The 21364-nt window shown below is 43.0% G+C and overlaps 1 protein-coding gene across 2 annotated transcripts; it reads right to left on the reverse strand.

Moving 5' to 3' along the window:
* Nucleotides 1-1477: 1477 nt before the first annotated feature.
* On the reverse strand, nucleotides 1478-21191 carry LOC311507947 (AP2-associated protein kinase 1-like). Of its 2 annotated transcripts, none has more exons than XM_084572495.1 (20): nucleotides 20103-21191; nucleotides 18683-18801; nucleotides 17675-17783; nucleotides 17313-17455; nucleotides 16523-16644; nucleotides 16101-16182; nucleotides 15750-15882; nucleotides 15534-15637; nucleotides 15184-15266; nucleotides 14871-15031; nucleotides 14331-14452; nucleotides 13564-13872; nucleotides 13228-13355; nucleotides 12927-13129; nucleotides 12749-12838; nucleotides 11771-11866; nucleotides 11487-11594; nucleotides 10976-11146; nucleotides 9429-9539; nucleotides 1478-4758 (listed from the first exon to the last, which is right to left on the reverse strand). In XM_084572495.1, the coding sequence occupies exons 1-20, from the start codon at nucleotides 20263-20265 to the stop codon at nucleotides 4058-4060; spliced, it is 3258 nt and encodes a 1085-aa protein (XP_084428621.1). In that variant the 5' UTR covers nucleotides 20266-21191; the 3' UTR covers nucleotides 1478-4057. The 2 variants fall into 2 exon arrangements, with proteins under 2 accessions (XP_084428621.1, XP_084428622.1); XM_084572496.1 differs by having other exon boundaries at nucleotides 4641-9084.
* Between the last annotated feature and the right edge of the window lie 173 nt (nucleotides 21192-21364).

Here is a 21364-nt window from a genome sequence, read left to right on the forward strand (position 1 = left end):
TTTATTGGGTGCTCAGGCTGACATGACGCACTTCAGTTTATAGTGATTTAATGGATAGATTAATCGACTCATCAAAAACATAAAAAACTAACAGACTAGAATAATTAATAGCCGACCAGTTAAGGCAGAAAACATGTTTTTGTGCTCTGGAGGAATACCACGCATGAAAAAAAACAAGGAAAGCAGACATTTTTCCTGAGTCGTTCCCTCCTTTGTTAATCCATGGAGTGATGCTGAAATGTCTAGAGTATATCATGTCTAAAGCTTGTACGTGAGCGGAGCTGTCCTCCATGTCTTTATAGGTTGTGGACCTCATGAGAATGATGGACAGGGGCAGATCCAGAGATCTCACAGCCACTACTTCAGCCTGACCACTGTTACAGACATGACCGTGGTGGAGATACTGTGCAGTAAATCCCAGCTGGTCAAAGTTAGCTGGGTATATTGAGGACCAGGATCAGGAGTACCTCCACTATCCTCTCTGTGTGGGTCTCACTGGTCCACCTGCATGTGTGTGTGTCTGACCACAAAGGACAAAGGAGAAAGGGCAGAAATATTAGGTTTTAATGTGCTTAGGCCATATTTCTTGCATCGATTTGTGACTGGAATAAGATAGTTTCCCTTATATTTTGGGTACTTTTATCAGTCTTCATGCACCGATACACATAGGATTCATGGCCACTATTCAAGATCTGAAATGAAGACAAAGGATTAGGAGATCTCTGAACAGTTGGTGTCCAGTGAACAAACCTCATCCCACAGCTCAAACTGCTGCTAACCCCTAAAATAACCGGTGCTGGGATTGGCAAGCACCTTGGTCGGAGCAGATTTGGTGTGCTACTGATCTCTGAGCTGGACTTTTACCAGGGATGAATAGATATCCACAGTGAAATAAGAAATGGTAAGGTAAACTGAAAACAATGCTGGAAAAAAGAAGTAAAATTTAAGGCGGCACCAGCCCAAGTTCAAAAGCAGCTACTCAAAGGCAAAGCACTTGGAGACATTTTCCAGATGGGACAGAGAGAAAGATCCACTGTTGACGAAGGGACATAACAGCAGTTGGAGGAGGCCCACAATAAGCAAAAAAAATAATAATAAGAGAGTCCTCAAGTTATTTAAAAGAACTGGGAAAAGAAACTCCACCAAACACTCCTCCGCCAGACCTAATCCCTAATGCCTCCACCCAAACCTACCCAACTGCTTAGTCGCTACTTTATTGATAGTGTTATGTCATACTTTAAAAGACAGCCATGGTTCCAGTTTGTGTCTTAAAGATAGGTTCAGCACTCAGAAAATGGCCCATGCCTGACCCCTTGTGGCAAAATGCTCTAATGGCAAATATGTACAACTGCATGAATGGTTTGCAGGAATCCTTTGTGACACCGTGGCTGGGGGGGAAAAAAAAAGAAAAATATAAGAAGATGCATCCAACAGCCACTTATGTCTTTTGTTCTGTGATTTGTAGTTAAAGCAGTTCATCAAACATGAGATGCAATCTCAGTGAGGAAGTGACAAAAATCCCTCCATGCCAGACAAAGCCGTCAATTCACCCGTTTTCCTGTATTTATAGTGTATAAATGAAATGTAGTGTAGTGGTCCAGATTAGGAGAGAAAACAAACCCCTCGCCTGGTCTGAATTTGCAATGTCTTCATAAACATAAACTATAAAAACACACAGATGGAAAACATTTTTAACATTTTTAATAATGAGCACAACCTACAAGTCAAGTCCAAGTGTGAAGTAATATGGATTCACATTATGTCCTAACAGGGTTTACAGCAATGCTCGCGTTCTGTCACTGTCAGAAAATGGAAAATGGAAATCAAAGCTTCACAAGAACAAGGAGCTCAGCGACTTAAAGCCTGTAACCATGACAGGAGGAGTGACAGCTAGTTCAGTTTAGGCATATGTCAATACTTGGTTCAAAATGAGCTTTGAAGTCAAAAAGAAAAAACTTCATTCATGCAACTTGTCCTGTAACTCGTTCGTAGAAAAAGGGGAAATACATTTTGTATCTGTCAATAAACTGTACATGATTCTGTTTCTTTGAACAGGCAGTTGCCGACACGTCTCATCTCAGTGAAGATGTGTCGGCCTGATTCATCTGATGTGAAACAATATCTGCCAGGAAACTGTTATAAGCCTGCACACAGACAAGCCAGACATGTCTTATTACGTATACGCTCATCTTTGTTAGGGAACTCAAAGAAAAAACAGCGCAAGAAGTTCATAAATCGTGTAATTTACACAGGCAACCTTTCCTAATATCCAGCACAACGGTAATAAAAAAACAGCAACGACAACAAAAATACAATAAATCAACAAAACACTATTAGCAAAGGCAGCGCGGTTTACAAAAATGTCGTTTTCTGTGCCAAGCAAAACTAGTAAGCGTTTGAAATCTTATCACTACAAAAGAAAGTTTCTGAAAACTCGGCCTGCTAGAGATAACGTTCTTCTGCCTCATTAGCCTCAACTGAATATGAACCACATGCGTGATATGTCTCACCAAATACAAACCAAATGTGAAGCAGCAACGTGTGAACAGTTATTAAACCGTAAAGCTGTTAAACTGAGATTATATAATTCATAATAAATCCTTCCAAATCTCAGCGCACAGTGGGACTGATGACTGTCCAGCTCTCTGGTGAACAGCCATGTCTGATCTTTGGGAAGCATGAAAAATAAAAAGTGTACAGTGCTTCAACTCTGTTCATGTGAAAGCAGCAACTGTATAAATCTTGTTTTTTCTTTCTTCCTCCTCCGCTGATAAACACGCTGTAGGATTTCTTTGGCTTGTTTTTCCCAGCGTTGTGAAGCCTGGGAACATTATTATTTATTTTTTTTGGGGAAAACTTAGAAACACTGATATTAAAGGCACAATCTAACTGTAAACAAAGTGCTAATCAACTAAGATATAAAACAGGACTAGGACATGCAGCCATTTGAACAAACTAACCGTATTCAAATACACAGAGTAAAACAGAAAACAGCATCTTGACATTTAAGATACTCGGGTTTTACGGCGCCAAGAAATATTTGACTACATTGCTTATGTGTGTAATAAATCTGATTAAAAAAAACAACACTACACACTTGAAGGAGAACTACTGTTTTTTACAACCTGGACCTTATTTCTCACATAAAATACGATCGTTTACTCACCCATATAACTTTTCGAGAGATATTTAGATCCGTGTATATCCATATAGTGGGAGTGACTGGGGCACCGAAACGCAGCCTCTAAATAACGCATTATCTGCCACGAAACTTGTTAATTTCACCAATATGTTGTTATCGTACGCTAGTGCTATTCCCCGTTGAGTCCGGAGTTACCTGTTATCATCATCCGGGGTCTTCTGACGTGGATGATGTCATCTCTGAGTACACCTGCGGCGGTCGGCTTGTTTACCTGTAATTTGCTACTGCTAGTTTTTTGCAACATGGCTGAATATTTTTCCGATTCTGAGGTTGTGGAAGAACCGTAGCATAACAGGTAACTCCAGACTCAATGGGTCAAAATATTTTTGAAATGAAGTTTTGCGTTATTTAGAGGCTGCGTTTCGGTGCCCCAGTCACTTCCACTATATGGATATACACAAATCTAAATATCTCCCGATTGACTACAAATTACACAAAAGTTATATGGGTGAGTAAACGATCATATTTTATGCCAGAAATAAGGTCCAGGTTGTAAAAAAACAGTAGTTCCCCTTTAAGTCATTGATTGGGCTTTAACTTTAACACATACTGCACAAATCTGCAAATAGTTCATCGATGCTAGTCATGAAATCTTTCCAGAGCTCAGACTGTGGAGTGTAAAGTGCTGACATGATGCACTGTTAAGCCCAGACTGAAAATAGATCACTGAGGTAGAACATGACGTTGTATCAAACATCCAATTGGTTAAAAAAAAAAAAAAAAAAAGGTTGTTTCTTTATTTTAATACTGCAGTAATAATAATACTAATATCAAAAATGCTACATCAGAAGTGTAAGCAATACTGCCACTGCACTCTGCTTTGGCTCCTTCATCTTTTAAGAGATGTCTGTATTATCAGGGTTTCTCCTGAGAGCATTTTGGCTGGAAAGGTGCAGCTGTAAACGGGTCGTCCAGAGCTCTCCCACCGATGGTCCAGGAGTAAAGAGGCCCCACAGCCACTGAGCCCACGGCGGCCTGCTGACCGATCCTGGAGACGACGCGGTGCACCGCCACCGGCTGCTGGGGCAGAGGAGCCTCTGCGTGCAGGGGAGCTGCTCGCGTGCCAAGAGGCTGGAAGGAGGCGCGAGGAGATGATCCTTTGACCTGCTGACACGGCTTGCCGCTTCGGACCTGCTGTGCACCAGACTTAAATGTGTGAGTGTTAATGGGTACCGCTTTGGTGGCTTCCTGCCTCTTTCCAAACGGTGCCTGGAGGAAAACATCAGATGCCTCAGCAGGTTTACGAGACGCAGGAAAGGAGGACGCCAGCCTGCTTTCTTTTCCTGGCATTTTAAACGGGGCCAGCTGGAAGACATCAGAGGCGACTGGGCTGGTCGGAGGAAGGACCTGGGGTTCTTGGTTGACTGGTATGAAGTGGAGGCCGGTGCAGGGAGTCTGTACGGTATGGTGCTGAATGCTCGATTCATCTGACAGCAACATGTGTTTGTTATAGACACAAGCAGCAGACCACTGCCTTTGTTTCTCCTCACTGAACTGAACAGAAGCAGAAGGCCAGGCGACTCGCCGCTCGCTACTGTTGAGCTCCCTCTGCAGGTCTGTACGTGGAAGAGACGGGAGAAAGATCAGAGAGGAAAGATGTACGTCATTTTCAATTCAAGCAAGTCCAGTTGTCTTTGTTTTGAGATACATGTTTAGGAGCTTTCATGCCTTTTCAAACAAAGTGACATTTCTGTGCTGAATCTCTATTACTGTATTTGAACCAGAAAATGATCAATAGAGTAAAGTCTGACAGAAACAAAAAGAAAATCCTGTCGTTTTAGTGACAAAATGTAAAGTAGTAACCATGCAGCGTAGCCTTGTGTTCTCAATGGCCGATGTGATCTTTATCTGTCAGCTGTTTTTGTTTTTTAACATAAATTTAAAGAAATATAACCAACATACATGAATGAGCATGATATTATTCAGTTAAATACAGAGCTATGTTCACAAAAACACTGTAAAAGCAAATGATTAAGACGTTAATAGGAGGAAGCTGTTGTTTGGTCTTACCTGAGCAGAATTCAGCTGCAAACCAAGCAGATTCCTATAACGTGTTGGGTATTTAAACCTATTATTCTCTGCATTCAAACATTTAGTAGACCTTTAAATGCTAACTTTTAGTGTTTTCACACTAAAAGCGCTTCATATCTGGGCATGCATGTGTGTTAAGAAATAGTTATTGTAGGTTGGGGTGACTGCTCTACTTCCAGCACAAACGTTTTAAGATAAACAACTCGACACGTTAACATTCACATTTGTACTTTATTTGCCATCCCGTTATAATTCTTTAGTTATCTCACAAAAATAGAAGGAGCACACGATATCACAGCTCTGACGCGGGTTGGTTTTCGGGCCATAACGACAGGAGGCGTCTCAAAACACTCAACAGTATCAGGTAATCGACAGCGTTTCGTTTTTTTTTTTTTGGCAAAAACAACAGAGAGAACGAGGGGCTTCTGTTTCACATCGAAGACTCATCCTGCTTGGCTTTACTGGTTACGACAGCACGCTGGCGGCTACGGGGGAGAAAGCTCGGGAGTTGCATAGGTTCAAACAGTAACTGCAAATGACTGAGCTGTTCAGTGGAAGGACGGTGGGGGAACACAAGCCTTCAAATGCACATGCAGCACCTGCAGTAAATACACCCAAGAGACTGTTGATCTGAAAACAGCTTCTTCTTCTGTCACCTTATTTTTATTTTATTTTTTTTTTTCAAGATTGGCCGCAAGTTCTCAGATTTAAACTATATTAAAATGAATTTAATTAGACCGGCTGCTTTGACTTGAGTCTTTTTAAAGTGTCACTACATTTCTAAACTGTGGAAATTTGGGATTTTTATCAGCATTAAAACACAACACGACTGCCTCTTTTATTGTTAAAAATTAAGATGATTGAAACATGAATGACTTTTATTCCTTGCAGAGTATTTTCAGTAGATCTCATTTACTGTAACATTCAGCATCTGCTTTTTAAAATATATATTTTTTTTTTAAACAAGACAATTTGCTAAGGAGAAACTGAGAGTTGTCTTCTCTTTGCAATCATGCGTGAAGAGCAGAATAACTTTGTTTGATCCTACAGAAACACCTGTATTGCTGACTGGAGCTGATCCTTTCTACTCCCTGACAGCTGACGTAACTCTGACTGATAATCAAACCACGGCTACAGCAGCAGTGCTGCGTCTTTTCGCTGTTAAGACTAATAAAGTAGACTTTTCCGCTCTCCACAGAGCCCCTCGAAATGTCACACGTCTGAAATTCAGTAAACTGTAATACGGAGCGCAGACTTCCAGAGGACAACGAGAGTGGGGAGCCAATACTGTACACTTCCAGCTCTCAGAGAGAGTGATGTAGCTCTGACGACCTGAGAGAATTTACAGGGGGACGGGAGGAGGGGGGCGGACGGGGGGCCTGTGCTTTCAGAGGAGACTTCAGCGACAACGTGACCGTCGCCATGTTTGCAGCAAACAACAACACAAGTAGGCTACCAGAAAAACACATCCAACAATTCGGACTCCACGCACACATACATACTTTATCATAACACTGTGTACCAACACACATGAACATAACATTCAACAACACTGCCATGCTTTTCGATATGAACTCTGTGACCACTAAAACAAACGAACAAAAAGCCTCAAAGAAAAAAAAAAAAAAAAAAAAGAAGAAGCACAATTTTCAAATGAAGCAGGGCTGAAATTCCAGCGGTTACACTCCCACTTTTCCAAGAAGACGCGTCATATGAATAAAAATATAATCCGTCGTCGGTTCATGTAAACAAACGTAACACAGGCTCACTTTCGTTTCACAGAGGTGGAATAAGACATGGGATTCAGCCTAATCGTCCAGGTCGAACAGAGACTAGGGTCATCATCTATACATCTGAATGGTACCGACAAGTATTGAGTAAATATAACCAAGAAAAGAAAAATAATAACTTTCTTAACACACAATTCCACAAAGAGGAATGAAATATTTATATAGAGTAATCTTCAATATCATTGAATGATTATGGTGTTAAGAATCATAGATATATTTTATTATAGACTAATATTTATTACTTACATTCATTCTCTAACACTCTATTCATATTAACATGTATTAACAGGAAAACAATGTCATTCATATATATCTATATATCCACAGATACGCTGCATATCTGTATATAAATATATATGAAAGAGAGAGAGAGAGAGAGATTTCACAAGTAAAGCAATATGTCTTCCACAAGTAAAGCTTTATGACAATGACTTCATATATACGGTCTGGATAAAGGCCTGCAGGGGTTGCAGATATCTATTTACATAAATCAGGAATGAACGAATGACAGGAATGTGGAAGGGGTTGCACGATGTGGGATGAACGTGTCGATTATTAAAAAGAAAAGTGAAAACAATTGGTAGCGTGGCATATTAGACTGTTTCTGTTAGTGCCCAGGAGTGGTCTGAACAGCCGTGAGTGTGCTGCCTGTATAGAAATGCTACCGTACCTCTATTATTTCCTATTAGTGCTGATTATTTCCTGATTTCATGCATTTCTACTGATATGGCACGCTGCTATTAACACAGTTAAATGACCCAGAGTTGTCATTTAACACAGCCTATTGCTTACCTCGAGGTTAGTTAAAAGAAAAAAAAGCTTAAGATAGCAGCAAATGAGAACACGGTATTGTTTTATAAGTACATGTCGTTTGGAGTTCATATTAAACGGCTGGACGTGATTTTGTTATGTTGTCCTTTAGGCGGATATGTCCGGAGATCCAGGTCATGTTATATCTAAAAGCTACGCTAAAACAATTTTCTAGAAGACGTTTCACCTTTTTCAGTGGCTATTTCAGTTCTGAATGACCGGTGAGGTGTTTAGGTTTATATTTGGGACATCTGTGGGTGGTGCCCATCTGAAAGTCACGTGACCAGGTCTGTTAATGACTCAATAATCACCTGCAAGTAGACCTAAGCTTCTCACAAGTCGTCTAGAACTGAAGATGTTAAACGTCTTCAAGAAAACGTGCAAAAACATCCAAGAAAAAGTCCAGTGGCCTTTGTTTTTAGACATTTAGCAGACACGCGTCCAGAACCCCACCCGTCAGGATTTCACTTCACCGCAACCCAACACCATCCCGACAGAACTGACAGGGGTCGCATCTCTGCAACTGTGCAAATCAGGCTACATGACGATGTCTCAAAAGAAGCTTTTTTCGCAGAAGCAAACCTCATTTGAACAAACGCTCATTTAATTTCGCGACGTGTTTCCTTCGTTTAAATGTGCAAATAAATCCGGGGAGGAGAATTTAAAAAGGCGAACGACAACAAATTCACTTGTGCACGATAATAACTACGACCACTTAGAACTATGCCTATTATACATTACAACAATGATCTTCTATTGTTTTCTATTAGACATAATGCAATATTGTTCAAACAAACTGGATAGCTATATCATATCCTGGTTGACAGAAAGATGGAGGCGTGATAGCCTATTGGCCACCCTTTCCCGATGGACAATACATAATGCATGGAGACGAGAGGACAAAGAAAACGTGAGTGTGAGAGATGAGAGATGAGAGGTGGGGAGGAAGGCAGATAATGCAGTCGATGCGGTGGAAAGGGGAGGAATGAAGAAGCACTGAAAGGTGAAGGACGTTTCTACTGTAGCAACTACAATGAAGATGACAGCCAGTGGGGTGCAGGAAGCTAGCTATGACAACAGTGTTGATTGTTGTTATGCTATGCCAGTCTATAATCCAGTGTTACAGCTTCTACGGGGAAGGGGGGGCCGCCTACAAGTCGATGAGCTGGTCCACCAGCAGCAGGGAGCGGGCCAAGCTGGGCAGGCTGGATTCAGAGCCGCCACTGTTACTGCGCGAGTGGCCTCCTGAAACTGGCCGGAGAGACAAGGGGGAGGCGGGGGGGGAGGAGGAGGAGGAGGACGAGACGAGTACAGGTAGAACAGAAGGGAGGAGAAGCAGAGGAGCGGGAGGCACAACGAGCAAACAAAGCAAAGAGAGGGAGAGAGGTCGAGAGAGAAGAGAAAGAGAGAGAGAGAGAGAGAGGGAGAGGGCAGAATTTACCCATTTACTGGTTTTCAAACGTTACACTCTCAGGATGTAAAAACAGTACAGGCAACTTCTTATTAGTAAGTTTAACTGGCATTAATCAACAAACCAGTGCAGGGTGATCCAAGCTTCGCCCACATGCTTTCTTGACGAAACTGTCGACACCTACCTTGGGAATTCTTTCGGCCCGTCACGGGGATCGGATCAAACTCGTCCTCTGTGCCCGCCTCCGCGCTGGTGGCTTGTTGCGACTCAAAGTCTGAGATCAGGAGCGATGAGTCTGCAGAGAGAGATGATCACTTTTATTAGCGCGCTGTAAAGTAGTTTAAGACAGTAGTAAAGAAATGTTTTCTTTCCTTATAATCATAAAAAATGTTCCTTAAAGCGACAATAAAAACCCGCTCGCGGCTCTCTAGATGTACAAAGCCTGTTGATAAGAGATTATGAGCAGAGATCGGTGGTAATTATTTTGATGCAGCTGGTGCACACAGTCAGGCTTTGATTGGGAGTTGGCACAGTCAGCGGCAGTCGAAGGCCTTTTGTTCGCCGGCCAAGCAACAACAACTGAATCCCAGCTGTGTAGCTCTCAATTTGGGACACATGAGTTTGACAGATGATTCCTTCCACTGGGAGCACTTGGCTATTTTTTAAAACTTTAAATCTCATTAAAGTGAAACAGGAAAAATGCTGCATTTAAACGTCTTTAGTACACGAGATAACCTTAAGGGCAGTGACACACCAAGGTGTTGCCCCTGTTTGCAGCTTTTTCAGCACATTTAGGATGATGAACTGGCGTCGCAATGAGTGCGTTAGAGAGATCACTATAAAGCGACAGAAAGAAAACAAAATGATCAAGTTGAGAGGCCACACACTTTTACAACTTCATCTAATCTGAACATTCAAATAGTCGAATATCACCACATCTAGAATGAATAAATCGTAGACAAGCTGATCCTCATGAATCAGGAGAGGCCAGCTCTGTAGCTCCTCCTAGCTTCTTAGCTAACAGTAGGTATTCAGGTTTCCTCTTTTGAACAACGAATTTGCCACCCGGCTGTTGGCTGTAGTCTTTGCGGTGCGTTCAAGTTCAATAGGCGACGTGAGGCATAACCTTAACCCTGAGTGACGTCGGTCCGGTGCATCACAGCCTCTCAAGTAAATTATTTTGACACAGCCAGTCAAATCTCCAGTGTAAAGCAGTGGGGGCAGTGTTGATGGGGAGCAGAAGGTCACAACGAGTCAGACGACAGCTGCTGCACAACACCAGAGCAGCAGACTCTGAACAACAATCACATCGGCTTTTCCTGCTAAAATCTCCTCCTTACCAAACTAATAAACATGAACAGCATTTAAGCATTTAATCTGCAAATCTCACTTCAGTTTGGTTTTATCCTCACATTTCAGATCAACTGTTGACTACACAGAGTCTACCTGCAGCTTGTAAACTACGTCGGAAACTTGTTTTTCTGTCTGCTCCCATGCCACTGTTGAGTGCCGGCGCTCAGCCTGCCACCTGTTGTCAATATAAGTCAAACGCTAAAACAGCTGACACGAAAAGGAGCATTTCTGTTATTTCCCAAAAGACTTTTTCTTCCTTTTTAGAACCCCTGCACACAAAAACAACATTTCTATAGATCTCTGTGCTTTCTAATGTTCCTTTAAACTGCCGGTGTGTGGGAATTCACTTCCTTCTTTTGCGAGATTCCTGCTATTTACCTGCTTTAGGCTGTGCCGAGTCTCCAGACAACAGGCTGAAATCATCCAAAGCCGAGGCAGCGGAGGTGGGAGCAGAGGAGACGGAGGAGGTGGCGCTGCTTGCTGCCGGAGGAGCAGATGGTGCAGAGATCAAGGAGCAGCCGAGGAGAGAGTCGTCCACAGTAAGAGGATCTGGGAGAGGTCAAGAGAAGCCGAAGTCAGACAGAAGACAGAATAACGAATGATTTCGCTTCATGGACACAGTTGTTACACAGACCCATTGGAGAGGAGAAGTCATACCAACAACAGGCTAACTACAACCAATCAGATAACATCTCCCTGGCCTCGCTACAGATCGTTCTCACTTCTAAAACACCCCGTACCTGCCAGTAACTCCTCATAGGACGCTGGCTGGTCAGAATCACTGTCTCCTAAAGTTTAGCACTCAATATGGAAAGCGTTGAAAGCTTTTGTTTTTTAGTATCAACCCTTACCGTGGAAAAGAAACCAACAAAAACCTGACTGCACATACCTTTTGCAGATTCTTCCACAGACCCACCAAAAGGATCAGACAATGAGAGGAGGTCGGGAAGCATGAGCGAAGATGTGTCTGGAGATTTGAGTCCCTCTATAAGCTTCTCTAAAGGCCGGTGAAGAAAGAGAGAAAAGAGACTTGAGTGAGGAAAGAGCAAAGTCAGATTTTTCCACATGCCTGGGTCTTCTTGAGGTGAAATAGTTTCCATTTTACCAAAACTAAGAAAAATATAATTAAAAGATGTATCTGTATCATACTGATCCACAGGGAGAAATATGTACCTGGTGTGTCTGACAGTAGGAGGCTATTGAAAGGATCTGGGACAGCCAGCAGTGAGGCTCCCGATTCCACATCAACGATGGTCGATGGTCTTTCTACTGGGAAGCAGAAGGTAAAAGAAAAGAAGATTAAAAATGCAACTTGCAGGGAATCTTCAGTGCCAAAGATTCAAACCAAGCAGCAAAGAGACAGAGACTGGCTGCTAAAAACGCTCTACTAGACACCCATTCATAAAGTCAGATTTCCTCAATTATGTCATCAGCAAAAATTTACTTTCTGTAATCAGTGGTCACTTTGAAACGAAATCCATAATTATACCAACACAATGTGTTAAATAAATTCCACTAAGAGTGCTTTTAATCTAGTTCATCATTTCTTTTCAAATTTCTAAATAAACAGAAAAAATCCTTGATAGCATTTCAATCCAACTGATCTCTCACAGATTTATGAGAAGCAGTGGGTCACATAGAAAACCAGGGGCTTTATTTTGCAGGCAGAGCAGCAGTGCTGCCAGAATTTAAATGCACTGTTTTCCATTTTGACCAAACCCTGTATTTCATTCATGTGATGCACATGAGCAGCCCTTGTTTTCCAGAGCTAACTAAAGCGATTAGATTAAGAGATCAGGTGCATTAAGAGGTTCACATCCCTGGTTTGACATTTAATTCATCTCCTTTAACAACAATGCATTATGTGGTATGAAAACAGAAGTGAGGAATTTAAATGCGGATGTGGATATATTACTGTAAATAGCGACCTTGTCAAATAAGGTCACTTATGAATAAGGAGAGATATTTTTACATCTCTGTTTTGACATAAAAAAATGTCAAGTCATGTCATGGTTTTGTAAAGTGTCTTGAGACAATAAGTACTGTTATTGATGCTATATAAATAAAATTGACTTGAATTGAATGGTATTAAAAGACTCAGATAGAAACAAGCTAAATCTTTAAACATCCACACAGTAAAATGTGACATACCAGTTTCTTGAGGTTCATTGTCCACAGCTAAGGCCTGCAGGCCTGGTATCAACTCTTCTGAAGATGGTGTCTCAACTTCTGAAGGCAGGTCTGGTGAAAAAAAGATCACTTGTCATTTACTTATTATCACACAACAGAAATACTGCACACTTCCTGTGCATAAGCAGTCCAGTCTTACCATTAGCCTTCTTGTCATCAGTTTTGAATTCCTCAGCTGTCAGGTTGGAGAAGTTGTCATCGTCAAAGGGGTTCCATGCAGGCGGGGTGTTGCCGGCTCCGCCAGACGCAGGAGCAGTGGGTGCAGCTTTGCTTTGATCCTGTGCTGCATCACTAAGACCAAGCTGTACAGGCTGGATAGAGCTCGGCTGAGATATAAGAGATCTACAAGTAGAAAAAACACAAATGAAACCACATGTAAAACAAAGAGGAGACGAGTTCTGTTACAGCTGATCTTTTGGTTTATTTAACGCGGCACTTACTGATTGAGGGAAGCGTCTCCATTAGCTCCCTGCAGCTGCTGTGAGGACTCACTCACTGGACCTGAACCGTCGCTCGGTGTGCGTTGGTGTCCTCGTTCCTCAGCTGTCTTTGGAGTAGCAGGTGGAGTCTGATCAAAAGAGCCACAGACTTAGATGGAAGCAGAAATATCTGACATCAACAAATATACGACAGAATGTCTCTCAGCTAAATGGTTCAGAAGAGAGACTTGAGATAAAAAACATTTTTAGCATTTCTGAACTGAAAAACTTTGGGATCGACAGATAGAGAGAGACTTTATACCAGCTGATGATGTTCAGAAACCATCTGTAACTCACTGTCTCAGCTGATTTTTGGCTGATCTCAGATGAGGCGGTCTGAGACGCGGCTGGCTGACCGGAGGCCGGTTTGTTCGGAGAAGGCTGAGCCTCTGGCGCCTGAGCCTGGCTAGCCTGCTTGCGACGAGCGGGGCGCTGAGGTGGGGCCGGGCTGGGCGGAGTCTGTGCTGCCTGCTGGGAGGTGGAGCTGACCACGGAGGGAGGAGTGGTCTGCTGCTGAACTGCTGGCTGTGCTTGTGGTTGGGCGTCAGGCTTGGTCACTGACGCTGCAGCTGCTGATGCCGCTGTCTCTGCAGGTGGCTGCACAGCCTATCACACAAAGATGTTTGACAGAATATAAATCATTGAAAGGAGGTCACGTTGCCAAAGTAGCTATGAATAACAAAAATATTGAGGTGTTCCAATCTTCAAAATGTAACTCTGAATATAAACTATACTGTACATGTGGAGCTGATTTAAATCTTCTGATTTTCCTGATTAATTAATACATAGGGAGTCCCAGCGCTGAAGCTTTTTGCAGACCAACAATCAGAGTAAAGTAGTAAACACAGGTACCTGGGAACTGCAAACTCGATCGTTGATAAATGACTTAAATGAGTATCATAACTCATTTTTCTCAGCCTGTCACAGGTCCAGCAACAACACAAACACTCAATCATGAGTTCTGCTTCACTGAAGATTTATGTTTCTGTCTTATTATGTTATTTTATTAATTTTCCACTGCGGGACACTCATGTGTCTGTTCAGTGTAATTAGTCAGTACGGACCTGCTTGGGCGGAGCCGCAACTTGACTTGAATTGTTTTGTGGCTGGACGAGTGGCACAGCTGCAGACTGCGCCTTCTGTGACTGGAGAGCTGCAGCTGGTTGTGAGAGGTCTAAGCTGACTCCTGTGGGATGATAGAGTGAGCAGAGACCACACGTTACTCAACAGCACTGAGACAATTTCATATTCACACTTGCACAGGAAACGGTTTAAATATGAAGTGATAATCATCGGTTAAACGTATAAACACACAGAAACGATTTATAACCAGTACGAAAGCAGGATATGAAGAAATGTTGCAGAGTGAAAGAGGAGCAGAGAAAATAATTTCATGTCACTTTGGGCTTGTGGTTAGATAGCTTCAATTTGCATGAGTCTTTAACCTGCATACTTGATCTGTTCCTGCTGAGAATTGTGTTCAAGTATTCGGCGTGTGCACAAAGGATTGGCAGGATTCCTGGATTTGTGTGGCTCTTTATTCAAAAGATTGGTTTCTTTTCCCTGTGACAGAGAGGAGGATAAGGATGGAGAGGAGTACATACCCACAGGCTGAGCTGCACCACCAGGGAGATTAGCTCGCTTGCGAGGGGTGAGAGCAGCAGGCTGGATGGGTAGGATGCCAGCAGCAGGCTGGGTATGCGCCGCTTTGGGCCTCTGGCGAGGGGTGATGGAGGTTTCAGTGGTGGGAATTGGATCTGTCAGTCTGACAACAAAGAGAGGACGTTGGCCTTCTTGTTAATCACAGCAAACATAATTATTTAATGAGTATCAGAAAACTGACTGTACCTAATTACTTTCACACAATGTGGTGTTACTAGCTTTAATGGCAATACAGAATAAGCAGGTCACGCTTGCCTGGGTTTGGCCTGGCTCTTCTTTGCTGCAGCAGCCTCGCTTGCTTTGATTGGCTCGGGAAGTTTAGAAGGAATTGGAGAGTTCTAGTTCATAAAAAAAGGAAAATAATATGACAGAACCATCAATGACAATTTAATAAAGCATCCCTAAGGCTACCAAGTATATTCCACTGGATGTTACTAATGAATAGGTGGTGATTTTCCTCCCACACTGACACGTCTGTTAAGTAGGTCATGCAGAGAAACCACAGCAGATCCCACTGACTACAGGAACAAAATCAGTGCCTGATAAGAGAGAAAGTCAAGCAAATCCAAATATTTTAGCTGCCCCTGCTGCTGAGAGAGACTGACCTTCACATTCTGAACAGGGCATGTCCGCTGAGCTAGTTTAAAAGCAAAGTAGGACACCTGGTAGATATCTGGTCTTATGTCAGGGTCTGGTTCCAGCATGTAGCCTGAAAAAAACAAAAGATAAAATGAAAGTTAGACTCAAGCAAAAAGAGACGATAGTCAGTAAGTAGATGTGAATTTGATGATGTTGTAATCATGTATTTAAGAGGCACTAACGAATGAGGCAGTGAAGATCGTAAGAGTAGCGGGAATTATCTGGGATGGTGAAACTGCCATCACAGATGGCCACCTGGCTTTCACCAAAGGGCAGAGTGAAGAAGCACAACTTGTACAGCAAACAGCCCAGAGCCTGGAGAAGACAACCACATGCATAACCCACCACATGAGAAGGAGAGGAGAGGAGAGGAGAGGAGTTTAACCAAGCATAGTCACACAAGAAAATTGCCCATCTGAACACCAGTTAAGACAAGGTAAACCAAGTTAATCAAATCTGATTAAACTAATTGAAGTAGTGGCAACAGAATTTAGTCTCACAAGCTAAAATCAGCCTGTGTCATCTTTACTCACCCAGACGTCGGCCTTTGTGGTGATAATCTTGTTGTTGTAGAGATTCACCATTTCAGGAGCACGATATGATAAAGTGGTGTACCTGAAAGAGGTCAAGTAAGATGAGAACAGACACAAGAATTGAGAGAAAGCTGCATTTGCAACGTGGCATTGAAATATAGCAACCTACACAGCATTATGTGATTATAAATATGCCCTGAAAGCAGGGATTTAAAAATCACTTTGCAAACACATCAGAATATTCTGCAGTTCTGTAAAGCTGTGGCTCACATAAGGGTGAGGTGAATAATCAAGAAGCAATATAAAAAACAATAAAGCTGCCCAAGAACAAAGAAAAAAAAACCCCTGCTGACAGTTTCTGTGCCACATTACCTAAAAGAAGTGCTAATGGAAAAAGGTTGCAGATGAAAAGAAGCACAAACTTTTTGATCTCTTCCTCCACTACGGCTACTCCTTCGGTCTGTGGGCTCTGGAACTTGTTAGTGGCGCTGCCGAAGTCACAAAGCACATAATGACCCTTGTCGTGCAAGAGGATGTTCTCCACCTGTACATATACAAGAAATGAGTCGCGGGCAGACACTCAAGAGGGGCTGTGGTGGAGAGAACAAAAAGGGGGTTTCACAGGAAATAACCAATTTGGACCAGAGGTGTTGGGTCCCTCTGTGCCAGATCAAAGGCTAGGCTTTCTTTCTCGATAATGATGCGCCGCGGCAACCTTTAACTGGCAGGTTTAAGTTCAACATCAAGAGTAGCTCATTAGCCTCTGACAAACTCCTTCCATTTCCAGGTTTTAATTAAATCAATAACTCCGCACTGCATTAAAGTCCATGTTTCTATATTGATTAAAAATGCTCATTGGTGGCAACTTCAGATTGATACAACAACTACACTGCGTTTGACTGCTCTCTGCAGCAAGTGAAAGGTATTTGAAGGATTCAGCTCACACAAACACGTCAATTAGGATTCTTCAATATTTCAGTCTGTGGTAGGTTTTGCCCCATTGTTAACGCATCTAGACTGTGCCACTCGCTGAAAGACTCAAAACACTACAGGGGGAAGTCGACAAAGGCTATACTTTATGCAAATATCCTTTTGACGCAATGCGAGCAAAAGCTGGGCGAGCGCCAGTCGTGATCATCTGGATCGTGAAAGAACTTCAAGCTAAATGTAGGACCTAATCCTTGTTGGAGAATACTCGGTCAAAAGCGTCACCTTAAGGTCTCTGTGGACGATGGGCGTCTTGCGCTGGTGCAAGCGGGAAACGGCATCACAGGTGTCACAGAAGATCTGCAGCACCTCCGCCTCAGTGAAGCCAGTCTGCAGCCTCTGATTCATCAGATTGACCACCTGCCCTCCTGCAACACAGTAGCCAAGCATTCAGGAAGATAGAGGAAACTCACTGTTGGTTTAGTTGCATCTTAACGTGTGTCTCTTGTTCTTCTCTATTACTGTTTCAATCTTTCAATAAATCAAATCCATTCTGAAAGTGAAAGTGAAACTTTAATTCGAATTCTTTCATTAATAAAAGCATGTGGGTTTCAGTGGCCACATCAAATTTTCTTTTCAGCTCTCACCTTTGCAGTAGTCCATAAGTATGAGAACCTCCCACACGTCCCTAGATCCCATGGCTGTGATGCTGGAATCCAGATAACCAACAATATTCTTGTGACCGACGAGGTCTTTCTGCAAGAGCGCCAACACACAATGAAGAGCATTAATACAGACGGTGTACAATACAGACAACCCTACAGTGCACGTACCAATAAGGGAAATCACTGAAAGTTGCTGTACAGTGCCCGTATAATATCTTACTGGTGAAATCATTGGTTTTAGAGCAAGCATGTTTTTTAAATTATGACCAGATTTTTGAACATTTTGAATCAATGACAAAATATTCCTTATAAGTGAAGATTTGTGAAATATGTCCCCATTTTGCTGCGAATGAGGCTTAAGAATTGCAAGTCCATCGCCCATTCATTCAACGTGGTCAGTGTGCTGAGCTGCAGTGTGAGGCCAGCGTCTGCAGAGGGAGCTGCAATTGAAATCAGGAATCTATTAGGTAATGAAAAAATGTCATGTACTGCAGCTGAGGTGAAGCCTTGTCTGCCTGTGTGTGTAAGAGATAGAGAGAGAGAGACTGTGAGAGAGAAATAAAACACAATATGATGGGGAAACATCATGTTTGGAACCAATATTCAAGCCAGTCGGTGTCAGAACTGAAATGTACATAATTCTGTTGATGTTTGGTGGATGATACGATCTTCTTGTAGTTTTAACATCCATTCCTTCCTTCCTTCCTTCCTGAGTGTTCCTTCAGACAGAAATCTCCTGTATACAGACTCTGTTTTTAAACCATGCTACAAAAGCACTTTCCAAAACCGGTGTATATTTTTGGTAGGCTACCACAGTATAACAATCCAAACAACCCCACTCGGAGGCTGAATTCAGCACTTGCCACTTTTCTGGATAAAATAAGGTGTTTTGCAGCTGCCTCGATGTGTGGTTTAACCCAGCGTATGAAACCACAGGGCACTCAGAGGAAGCAGGAACTAGCAGTGAAACGCTCAATCTCGGCAACTCACCATTATTTGGATCTCGCGTTTGCACACCTGCAGGTCGTGCTCATTGTTGACATACATCCGCTTCAGGGCGCAACGCACCCCTTGATTTGTTCGCACAAGGAACACAATTGCAAAACCACCTGCAGGATTGAGAAGGGAGAAGATTAAGCAGATGTGACAGATGCTTCAGATGTTTCTTGACAGTCGTGCAAACAGCATGCTTGTTGATATATTACAACAACAACCAAAACAAGACATAGAAGGAAATCTAGCATTACGTCACTTTTGCATGCTTTCTCAGGCCGTCATGATTGCAATTTCTGATTTTCTTTCCTTACGCTTCATTACTTCAGCAACTGTTGCCGTTTCTGTCCATGTGGCCTTATAACAGTAAGGACGATCAGGACCAAATGGTGCTGCCTTATAGCGTTATCTATTAGTCATGTTATTGCTGCAGGGTTTACATAGAGGCCTACATGGAGGCCTAACCATCTGGTGTAGCTCAGACCACAAATTCACTTTGCTGAGTTTAGCTGTGACGGAGTGATCAATTTCGGGCAGACACCGCAGCTTGTGCTGCATTCCCAACGTACTGGTGTTGCAAAGCACTATAAATACCTATGGGCATGGGTGCAGGTGAGGGTTAAGATACAATTCTGATGCAAATATTGACATACTATTGCACTGTTTTTGACTGGCTGGCAGCCCGACACCGCTGTTTAACAGGAAAAGCAAACACCCACAGTCTTTGTTTCAGAAAAACACGAGTATTTGGGTGTCTAATGTTCAATCTCTTATCAGTAGAGATGATCACGGGCTGAGTTCATTTAGATTACACTAGTATAAGCATAAATAACTGGAATATTCTCTTGTTAACCCACAAACTGCTCTAGCATGTAGTTTAAACTTGCTGTTAAACATTACAAAGAAAAATTCAGATTATATTCCCATATTTAAAATGATTAATTGAATTACTCATAACATAAGCACAGGCCTTGACTCCAGCATCAGCAGCTCACGATGATGTTTCTTACAGCTTGGCTCTCATTGGCTGCTATCACAAAAACCCTGATGATATTATTGACTGCACCGTGCAACGTCATTCATTTCAAAGGAATCAAACAGCTGCATGACCAGGTATGCGTCAACCTCACTGAATCACATTCCTGGACCACAACAGCTTTTAGAAATGTGAAGTCAGTCAGAGTACAGGCGAGAGAGAGGGGCAGGCCTCTGTTTCGCCTGTGTGCATGCATCCAAGATACATGGATGCAAACTCCATCATCCCTGTGGGGATATAGCTTACATCTCTGCTCTGTCAAATGACTCATGCACTTGGCTTGAGCATGCAGGACACACATCCTCCCTGCAACAACAGCATGCACGAAAAGACAAACAAATAAACAGCACCATCTGCTTTGTGCAACCCCTTCCCTCTCACCTTCTGCAATTATCTCCTCAACTGTGACTTGGTGCCGCCCGATAGTGAAGGCTCGTCCAATGAAATTTCCGCCTGCATGGCTGGACCCGGATCCGCCGCCTCCTCCTCCAGAACCGGGCCCGGAGCTGACCAGCTCCCGGCGAGAATCAAAGAACTTCCTCATGGTGTCGATATGACAGGAGGGAGTTATTCGCGGCTGCAGTCACAGACGCACAGAGACGAGCTGCAGTTTCCTGTGTGCAGAGTTACTGCAACGATTGCAGCTCAGATTGGAAAACCAAAACGAGTCTGTTTGAAGGCTCGGTTCGTGCAGCGATGCCTTTTTTTTTTTTTAAATCACTTATGAGGATGTTGAGAGAACCCAGATTTTTGGTGGCAAATTTCCCATTTGCTTGCCAACACAAGCCAGTCGGTGATAGCTAGAGCGGTTGCGACTAGCTGTTATGTAAGTGAATTACACCACCCAGGAGGCTAAAGCATCTCCAGAGAAAGTATTTCTTTAGCTATCCATCCAGCTGTTCATGGTCGGCCGCTGCTGCTGCTGCTGCTGCTGCTGCTGCTACTGATGATGATGATAACATTAGGTCCTTCTCCATCTCTTCCAGCCATTACCAAGCTAGCTAAGTGCTAGCTACTTAGGCGCTATGACATTTCGTGTACGTTAAGGTTATCCAGGTTATCCTCCGAAGATAACGTCTCCGAGTGCGATGTATCCGACGTCTGACTCGTGTGATGATAAGGCTGCCCGGAAAAATCTTTCCATCCTCAGTGAAGTGAAGCGACCGTCGGTTGCCACATAGCTAGCAGCCCGTCTAGCTATTTAATTGCTCCCATTTACAATAAAACAGTGATTTTTTGGTTAGCCAAAGCGTTAGCGCGACTCAAACCGCACAAACAGGCGTCGCGTCGACAGCAGACTAAACGCCTCCGTTCGCTGAAACTGCTGTAGCAAATGCAACCGCGGATTTTTTATTTTTTTTTTTACATCTACCAAAACATTATAAAGGTTTCAACCCAACGGTCTAATCTCTGCAACCACAGCAATCTTTGGCTGCCAGCGATATCGCAACATCCTAGCTGTTGCTGTTCACGCGCGGACGGAATTGTGGGTATTGTAGTTCGGAGCGCAGCTGCAGCCTCCCCTCCCCCCCCCTCCGTCGCCTAGGCAGTCATGTGGCGCGTTCACGTCAGCTCGCTCAACCGGCACATCACCGGTGGGGCAAAAACAGCATCATGTCAGCCGTTTTACTCCCGTTATGTTA

The sequence above is a fragment of the Chelon labrosus genome, assembly GCF_963514085.1.
Source record: "Chelon labrosus genome assembly, chromosome: 22".
Taxonomy (NCBI): domain Eukaryota; kingdom Metazoa; phylum Chordata; class Actinopteri; order Mugiliformes; family Mugilidae; genus Chelon; species Chelon labrosus.

Coding starts and splice junctions, on each gene's coding strand:
- LOC311507947 (XM_084572495.1), bottom strand. CDS start 20,265: ATGAGGAAGTTCTTTGATTCTCGCCGGGAGCTGGTCAGCTCCGGGCCC. Junction 15,032..15,183: donor AAGAGCCAGGCCAAACCCAG/GCAAGCGTGACC, acceptor CTTTGTTGTCAG/ACTGACAGATCCAATTCCCA. Junction 13,130..13,227: donor GGAGACGCTTCCCTCAATCA/GTAAGTGCCGCG, acceptor TTCTACTTGTAG/ATCTCTTATATCTCAGCCGA.